We start from the raw sequence: 9,517 nt of genomic DNA, 5'->3' as shown, positions 1-9,517 counted from the left end.
CTGAGATAGATCAATCTTTGTAAACTGATATCTAATATTCCTATGGAATACTTTGGATTTAAAAATATTTTTTAAATACTTTGCATTAAGCAGAAACCTACTGACTTATGTATAAATCATTTATACAGTATTCACTCATTCCTGTAGGATGTGTCTTTACAAATATTCTCTTTCTATGTGTGCTTATTTTTACTCTGACCTTAGATTTTATTTGAGAGAGAAATCTAGAGACCCATAGATCTTGGAACCTAGTTTATTCGTTATTTTTTGGAACCCAGTTTAAAAAAATATGTGTGTCTGTCTGACTAATGTGTTTCAAAGGAAACTAAAGTCAGGGTAGAGGGGACCTGCTTTCCTCAAAGATGGGAGTGCTTTCCAGTCCATTTGTCAACCTCAGGGCTACTGCAATGGTTAAAATAAATGACCCAGAACCAGGAGAGTTGATTATCAACATAGCGAAGGGGAGGATTTCAAAGGAGGAGGGCAACCAAGAGAGGAGGGCTAATCACATGGAGAGGGGAGGGAATGGAGATTGGCAGTTACTCAATGGTCCCCCGTGAACTGCCGCAGCGAAGGACCAAAAGTTTTACTCCTTTTTTTGATGGAGACAAGAGAGCTTGTTCCGTCACCAGCTATTTCCCTTTGAGCTTCCTCAAGTCAAGTTTCTCACCACTGCCTATAAAAATACCTAATTCTGAGGACTTATGTGTCCTCCCTGAATGTTTTCCTTTTGGGGACAGTTGGGAGAAAGTAAAAGACAAATAGAAAGAATTACTAGTAGAAGGCAGAGAGAAGTCAATGTGGAGACCGTAACAGCAGAATAGACGTAGAGAAAGAAGCCAGGATGAAAGGGGAGAGAAAGACCACAGAAAATAAAAGCCCAAAGGAGTAAGAGGCAAGAGAGAGCAAAAGATTTATTGCTGAGAAAAGTTTGTCTGCTTAAGCCCTCCAGGTCAAGAAGACAGACCGACAACAGAGCATGGCAAGGAGGCAACAGACGTCGACACTCTGCACCTGATCCTGGAGAAGACGTTCGGCCCCATGGGAGTGCGAGCCCAGGCCGTGATAGCCTCTGCCCTGGTGTACTGCATCCAGGTGAGTTGAGAAAATGCAAAAATAAAACTTTTGTTTGTTTCTCAGACAAATCAGCTCTCAGAAGGACCATGGGGGAAATGAGTGGGGGGAAGGACATAGAGTGAACCAAAGAGGTAGTGGGGAAAAGAATGACTAGCATGTTTCCTTAGTGTGATAAGGATTCATGGCCCCAGTGTGGCTGATGGCATCGGTGAAATGGAGGAACAGAAATTAGGGTAAACATTGATACATGCAGGATAGCTATGGGAATTTAGAAGTGCCACCTATCTATATTTCTCTCTTTTATAGGGATTTTATTCATTTATTTGAAAGAGAGAGAGAGAGATCATAAGTAGGCAGAGAGGCAGGCAGAGGCGGAGGGGGAAGCAGGTCCCTTGCTGAGCAGACAGCCTGATGCGGGGCTCGATCCCAGCACCCTGGGATCATGACCTGAGCAAAGGCAGAGAGGCCTAACCCACTGAGCCACCCAGGCACCCCCATTTCTCTCTTTTAGCATCTTACCATTCATCCCTCAAGGTCCCAAATAAATGATCAAAATGAACACATAATTCCCCTAAACAGAGTTTCCACATCAGCCCTGATACAATTCTAGAAACTTACATGCTTCCAGATCATGTAACTCTTAAAAAATACTTCTGACCTTTTATTTCTCCCCACCAAAAATCAGAAGGCCCTAGGTAACTTATGAAAAAGGTCAGTAGGGTGAGGATTCTGGACAATTGTCAAGGGAAAGTTTATACAGTGATGAACACTAGTAAATAGGAAAAGTGGGGACACCTGGGAGGCTCAGTCAGTTAAGCATCTAACTCTTGATCTCAGCTCAGGTCTTGATCTCAGGGCTGTGAGTTCAAGCCCAGAGTGTTGAGCTCCACGCTGAGTGTGGAGCCTACTTTAAAAGAAAGAGAGAGAGAGGAAGAGTAAATGAAGCACTGGCTTGTATCAAGTTCCTGTACATCTCCTAGAGGAGAATGGACCGACTGTTTTGCTTTCTACATCCCAGTTAAATTATTGTCTGTAAATCCATTTCTTCTTGTATTTTCCTTTTGCTTCCTCTTCTTTTCCTTGCCCTGAACTTTCTTTTTAATTTTCTTTTTTTAATTTTTTGGCAATAGTCACAAAAAGAAGTATTTTCTCTGTTTAGCACTTTAAGCTTCTCTTAACTTTAGTCAGTAAAGAGAAACAAAAAACCAGAGGTGGGTTAGAGGAAGCACACACTTTGTCATCCTTAGTGGCCAACCGTTTTAAATTAAAAGAAAAAAAAAAAGGAGCTTCTCAAATGCTGTCTGCAGAGAACAGCTCTTAAGTCCTTTTACAAATCCTTTTCACCTGGTATGTCTTGAGTTTGTATGTCCCCTCTTCCTCAATAAGTACAAATATCTGTCCCTTGTTGTTGATTTCCTGAGAATACTAAGTCATTCGATTTACTGGAAGAGAGGTGCAGTTTCTAAACAAAAGTTCCTCTATGTGAGGGAAAAAGTCAACCGAAATACAAGGTAAAAGAAGGAGAAGAAGCTTTCATCATCAGTAGCAGGAGGGGTTTGATAGCAATATCAAGGTGTTGTCAGAGCAGATTTAGCCCTTGTTGTACTAACTCATTCAGCACACATATATGATAGAGTTGGATTTGAATTCTGGCTACATCAATAGGAGCTTGCGGTTGCTCATGTTAACTTAAACCCCTTTGCCTCTGTCATGTAATCTTTCAAAATAAGGTTAAATATACTCACCTACATGATTATTGTGATGAAATGTTATGACATACTGAAACTTCTTAGTAGCCTGACTGGCATAAAGTGGGAATTCAATAAATAAAATTGTTCCCCTCCTTTTTCTCCTTCTTTATTGGGGGGCAGGGGTGGGTTATTGATGAACTAAGGGAATAGAAAAGAGGAGTGGGGTAGAATTCAATTTGTAACTGGGAAAGATTAAGAAGGTGATAACAATATCCTGAGGGATAGATCAGGACATTTTTAGGACAAATTGATTTAAATGTTGCCTCTGCCTCTCATTCACAAAAGTTGTAATGCTTACCCACCGAAACAAACAAACAAATGGAAACCCCCAACAGATTAAATATTTGCTCTTCTAGTTTCTCCCACTTCAGTTATAATAATCCACAGGCATGGGAGCTATGAAAAGAAACAGGGCTGACCCTATGACCTTGTCCTCATGTTTTCCTGGCTCTCACCAAGTAAACTAACATAGCAGAGTCATGGGGAAGCGATGGCAGGCTGCTGAGCCGAACCGATGAGACATTTCCCTGTCTGAGACTATTTCCCTTCCTGCAGCTTCCCCCGGCAAGATGTGAGGAGAACTGCGTGAATCCTGAACAGTAAGTATCTGAGACCAAACTGGGAAGAAGGAGAAACAGACAAAAACATTAGTACCCAAAACAGGAGGTCAAGAGGTCATTAAATATCTCTGCCTTCCCTTTATCTTTACTTAAATGGACATCAACCCACCAGTCTGGTAGACGGATCATGCAAAAATAAAGACATGCCCTTGTGTCATCCTAAGTACTTGAAATAACATCACTGAAAGCATTTTTTCCAAAGCCTATCTTCCCATTAAAACAACAGAATTAATCTCAATTCATACAGCCACAGAAATTTGCGAATGGCTTTCCTTCCCATGCTTCTCAGTGACTCATCAGGACCCACTGGATTTAAAATCTCATCCCCGGCAGATATGTTGGGGTATTCCAAAGTAACCTCACCATCTGAACTATGATGAGCATTTTCTGTATTTTAGGGTGTGTCAATACTTCCTGCAGACTTCATACAGCTATCATGTTGAGGTTGTAATCCCTTAATCTAAACCTATCACTATAAGGTCTTACACAGATACAGAGGACATAAAAGGGGAAGAGATTCATTCCACTTGGAGGTAAATTATTAAGAAAGCAGGGGCAGTTGGAACAAAACACTTGCCCAGCCTGAAGGAAAACAAATATTTAGCCATGGGAAGGGTTTCTCAACAGCCAAGACTGTTAAACCCAGGGGAAATGGTGGTGACCTGGGTTGCTTATCACACCGTCTGAGGTTTTAGACACCTACCACTTGGGAAGAATCATTTTTAACAGACTCAGAATCATAACTCTAGGACTAGAAGAGGCTTTAAATAAATGGAGAATGCAAGAAGCCTACAGGAGACATTGTTAATCGAAAAACAAACTGTATGTTCTACAACTGTGCAACCAAAGAGAGGATGTAAAAGAGAATTTCAATAGATGTCAACAGTTCAATACATCAGAAACTAGTATTAAGTTTGTTCATCTTCAAAGATAAATATTTCCTTCCTCTCCCCTTCCCACTCCTGAGCTTAGCCCATACTCCTTCTTCCATGCAATCCATAAAATTGAGTCGTCTCTATAGAGAAAATTCAGTTAGTTGACTTTTAACATGGTGACACTGGTTTCTACATTTTTCCTCCTTCCTATTTGGCTTAAGTGGGTGTGCATATCAGTTTTGATAATGGAAGTGAAAGTTTAGGGGTTTTTTCATGGTGAGAATTTTTATGGTATACTGGGGACCCTTTTTGCAGCAATTTGCAAGACACAAATTATAAACTTAATTGTATTGCTTTCATGCTTATAACTGAAATTTTCTTTATGTTTAAATTTTATTGATCTCAAATATAAAAACAAACCTTAACTTTCATACCCATTTTCAAACTTTGTAATTTTACATTCCAAATTCTTTCCTGGTAATTGTCATCATAACTGTTTATAGTAGTCATGGTTATATTTTCTATTAGCACCATTTTCATCATCACTAGTCTATCTTAAAATGATTTACAAAATATTTACACAATGCCATCTATAGTATTAAACACTTAAGGCATCCCATTTTGCAATAGATTCTGCTGGTTCTATTGAAGTTAGTATAACTTGTTGTATGTTAACTAATGGGAATTAAAATGCAAACTTAAAAATATATATATAAGTTTTAATGCTATTATTATAACAAGGTAGCATACTATATTGTAACTCATATTCCAGATTATGGAACTACAATAGGCACCGACTATGTTTTTATTGCAAAAAAAAACTTTATTCTTTCTCCATAGTTGCATGACCACAGATTGGGTACATCTCTGGTATATATGGTAAGTTTCAGCTTTCATACCCAGAAAGACATTTCAAAGGAACTTTATTTTTCTCAGGGGCATTCATTTTTACTTTTTTAGCTTTTAAATATATTGACATCAGAAAAAAAAAAAAAAAAACACATCAGGCTGGTAAGAAGCCAGCCTTCTTACCTAGCATCTCATGGAGTCAAATTTCTTTACCTCATTTTTAACTGTGTGATAATATGCCAGGATTTCCTATTTCAATACCATCTCCCCAGCCAACCTCAAAAAGTTATTATGTATGTTCTCAGTTCTAGAAATGTCTATAGAAAGGAGAATATAGAGTAGAAAGCAGATCCTCCAAACCATATTCGATCTCTTATTGTTTTAATGAACTGATTAAGTCTTACTGACAAAATAAGTATGCCTGTGAAGTGAAAGTGTTGGAATTAAAATCTTATGATTACTGTGTAAAATGGTCAAACAAAGTCAAAATGTAGACACTGAAGACCAGTTAGGGCCAGGACTGGGAAACACACCAGATCACCGAGCTTTCATGGGGAGGTCGGGGGGTCTTCCTGCAGGCTCCTGGTGGTCATTGGGGCACTGCTTCTCCTGTGCGGCCTGACTTCCGCGTGCTTCCGCTGCTGTCTGAGCCACCAGCAAAATGGGGAAGATGAGGGCCGGCCTCCCTATGAAGTGACAGTTATAGCTTTCGACCATGACAGCACTCTCCAGAGCACAATCACTTGTGAGTACTCTGACTTGATAACCTGAGGGGGGTTTGGAAGGATGATCAAGGAGGTGCATGTTTGGCAGTGGATTAAGTGTCTGCCTTCCACTCAGGTCATGACCCTGGAGTCCTGGGATGGAGTCCCTGGTCAGGCTCCCTGCTCAGCGGGGAACCTGCTTCTTCCTCTCCCTCTGCCTGTGCTCTTTCTTGCTGTCTCTCTCTCTGTCAAATAAATAAATAAAGTTTTTTTAAAAAGGGTATGATTTGGGGGCACTTGGGTGGCTCAGCTAAGAGTCAGACACTTGATCTCATCCCAGGACTGTGAGTTCAAGCTCCTTATCGGGCCCCATGCTGGGTGAGGAGCCTACTTAAAAAAAAAAAAAAAAAAAAAAAAAGAAGACAGATAAAAAGAATGATCAGGACGGTGAAACAATATAGAAACATGGATTGAATTGCATTAAAGATTCTAGAACTCAGGGTTATTTTCATTTCCAGAAGCCTGATGGTATGGTGACCTGGACTCTCACTGATGCTGTGTTCTCATATATTGGTCTAATGATAGAGTGAAGAAAAAAGTAGAATGCTGAAGAAAATATTGGAAATGTCTCACAGGAAGAATTACCCAGTTCATAAAATTATTTTGATAAAACTATTTTAAGCTCTGAGTGTATCCCTTTTTCAAAAATGTCTTGGATTTTGTGAGAACCTGTATTTTTTTAAAGATTTTATTTATTTATTTGACAGAGATAGACATAACGAGAGAGGAACACAAGCAGGGGGAAGGGGAGAGGGGGAAGCAGGCTCCCCACTGAGCAAGGAGCCCGATGCAGGGATTGATCCAGTACCCTGGGATCATGACCTGAGCTGAAGGCTGACGCTTAACCGACTGGCCCCCCAAGGCGCCCCGAGAACCTGTATTTTTTATTACCTATATATTATTTTTTATCTTTGAAGAAATTAATCATGTGTACTTTCCATTCTTTGTTCTGTAGTGGATCTGTTGATACATTTAAATGTTAGCTTAACATCACCTTGATGATTATAAAACACCTTCCTTTATGTCCTTCTGTTCTCTTCTTCATACTATATTCTTTCCTGACATGGGAGAAGAGAGACCAGTCAGAACAGCAGTGGCACAACATTGTGAAATTTCTTTTGAAAAGAGGATACATTGCTGTCCACCTTTCCTGCTTCACTTATTGCCCGTTGGGAAAAGATAAATAAGACAGAAATAAATATTTCTAAGGAGTCTGCGTTATCAGTGGATTGGCATAAAGGGCCTCGATTCTGTAAAAGGGAAGGACAAGGTTGTGAGATATGGGGTCACAATTTAGATTAGCTGAGGACCCCAAAGAAGACAGGATCTCTCAGCAGAGTGAAGCTGGTTTCCAAACAAGCTTCACAGCATTTTCATAACATTTGTGGCCGAGAGTGACAATGGTTTGGACACTCGCTAAAAATGAAGGGGAATTAAGTGTGTTGTAAGTCCCTGATTTTTGAGGATGTCACAGTTACTCTAGCTCTATTCCTTCTTTCCTCCCTAGCCCTGCAGTCAATATTTGGCCCTGCAGCTCGAAGAATCCTGGCTGTGGCTCACTCGCACAGCCCCCTCAGCCAATTGCCCTCCTCTTTGGACACCCTCCCAGGGTACGAAGAAGCTCTCCACATGAGTCGCTTCACCGTGGCCAGGTGTGGACAGAAAGCACCTGACCTCCCCCCCGTGCCAGAGGAGAAGCAGCTGCCTCCAATGGATGAGTTTCCTAGGGTAGAACACCCTTCAAACTGATGGCAACTCTGGTTTTATAAATGGGGTGGGGGGTTCTCTGCCTTTGCTACAGACAGACAAATTTAACTTTTTTTTCCCCCTAACTTTTGGAAGATTTAGGATGACAACTAAACATTATTCAGTGAAAAGGATGGGTTCCAACTCTTCATTTCCAGCCACATCTATTTTCTAAGATGGAATTGCTCTAATTGGAAACTCTTATTCTTTATTCAGTGGCCAAAGTTTGCAACTAAGCTCTAGCAATGCTGATTACTACTGAACCAAGAAAGCATCAAAAGTATCTTGAATTCCTTTAGCAGTTGAGTTCCTTCACCCATAGGATACTGCAAGTGTTTTTTCCTCCTACCACCTTAGCACAATAATAGATCGTAATACACAATAGTGTAGGCACAGCCACAGACAGGAATGCACCAAAGTCATGAATTCTTCCTCTTGAGAAAACATTCCCTTTTATGCTGAGTGACAATGATACTCTTGGACATTATACAATACCTTTGTGGACGTCCATGATCCATCCTTACAGATATGGGCTAAGAGAACACAGTATAGTATCAAAGAGCCAAATAATCAAGGTCTTTCTTTCACTCTGGTCCTACCCACTAGCAGTGTGAGAAACCACATAGGGGGCAGTGAGAGTTTCTATTCATTTTTCAGTTCCTCTGCCTAGAAAACACATGTGTGTGCACGCACACACACACACGCACACGCGTGCAGGCTTGCGCATGCATACGCAGTCTTTTCCTAAGTCTGAAAGAATGGCATTGTTTTGCTTTGCTCTTTAGTGACACTTTAGAGCAGGGTGGCCTTCACTGCCACCTAGTGGAAACATGGTAGAAATGGCTGTCCGTGCTGCTCTCCAGTCCCTAGAGCAACTGAGTTCTCGGAACTCAGCCTGGATGGGATCCTTCCCGGCCAGGACACATTCCTGTTGTGTAGTGCTAAGCATGTAGTGCTAAGCTGTGCACCCCATGTAATACTGGACATACGAGGATTTAATGTATTTTACTGGACAATTGAGGAAGTGATGTGTTGGGGAAAAATGACTTGCCAGTGACCTTAGATAAATCACTTATAATCTCTAAAGCAGTTTTCCCACCTGTAAAACAGGATTGTTGTGCAAATCAAGTGAACTAAATATAAATGACAAGATTTGTAAAGTATTATGCACACGTATTTGGTACTCTTACTATTGACATCGAATTTTCCCCTTTCTGCTAAGATTCTACTGAGTTTAGGCCTTATTTTTCCTTTCGCCAGTTAGCCTGTTATGTTATCATTAAGTCGCACCGAAAGTCACATTATTTCATCAATAAAGATTTGTCGATAGAGGTTAACAACTGAAGATATGTGATTCCTTTGAAAATGGTCTGTGTAGAGGTAAGGAATATTTGAGAAAACAGGTTTATTCGGCAATTAGCTTCAGCACTCATAGAGACATAGACCCAGGGAATGGCTGGTTAGTATAACACCTCATTAAATGTGTTCTTGGAATGTTCCCTCAGCCCAAGGGGGGAAATGTTCTGAGTATAAGCTGCTGGTGAGCTGAATTTATCCTGAGTCATTTATCAAATTGCCTGTGGAAATTGTTAAGATGCTTGAATTGTTGAATGACCCTGTGGTGGCCTTGTTTTGCTCTGGCCATATGAATCACTTCATTATCACACATTCCGTAAAATATTCTAGGCTCTTTCGTCCTTCAAGACACCCAGTCTTGAGGAAGTTAAAACATCATTTGGTAGAAAAAGATCTTGGAAGAAATCCTCCTATAGGTATCTTATTCTTTTTCTTTTTTTTAATTTTTTATTTTTTATAAACATATATTTTTATCCCCA

General features: G+C 40.3%; 1 protein-coding gene across 2 annotated transcripts; it reads left to right on the top strand.

The window, feature by feature from the left end:
• Positions 1–499: 499 nt before the first annotated feature.
• On the top strand, positions 500–9,027 carry TMEM52B (transmembrane protein 52B). 2 transcript variants are annotated; one of them, XM_059186132.1, is made up of 5 exons: positions 503–1,095; positions 3,384–3,427; positions 5,164–5,202; positions 5,751–5,917; positions 7,444–9,027. In XM_059186132.1, exons 1-5 carry the CDS (start codon positions 1,042–1,044, stop codon positions 7,683–7,685), a joined length of 546 nt encoding a protein of 181 aa, XP_059042115.1. In that variant the 5' UTR covers positions 503–1,041; the 3' UTR covers positions 7,686–9,027. The 2 variants fall into 2 exon arrangements, with proteins under 2 accessions (XP_059042116.1, XP_059042115.1); XM_059186133.1 differs by lacking the exon at positions 5,164–5,202 and having other exon boundaries at positions 500–1,095.
• Positions 9,028–9,517: the final 490 nt, after the last annotated feature.

Source organism: Mustela lutreola, chromosome 8, assembly GCF_030435805.1.
Source record: "Mustela lutreola isolate mMusLut2 chromosome 8, mMusLut2.pri, whole genome shotgun sequence".
Lineage (NCBI taxonomy): Eukaryota > Metazoa > Chordata > Mammalia > Carnivora > Mustelidae > Mustela > Mustela lutreola.
Note: the sequence above shows the minus strand (reverse complement) of the source record. Positions and strands in the feature narration are given on the sequence as shown.

Coding starts and splice junctions, on each gene's coding strand:
- TMEM52B (XM_059186132.1), top strand. CDS start 1,042: ATGGGAGTGCGAGCCCAGGCCGTGATAGCCTCTGCCCTGGTGTACTGC. Junction 1,096..3,383: donor CCCTGGTGTACTGCATCCAG/GTGAGTTGAGAA, acceptor CCCTTCCTGCAG/CTTCCCCCGGCAAGATGTGA. Junction 3,428..5,163: donor AACTGCGTGAATCCTGAACA/GTAAGTATCTGA, acceptor CTTTCTCCATAG/TTGCATGACCACAGATTGGG.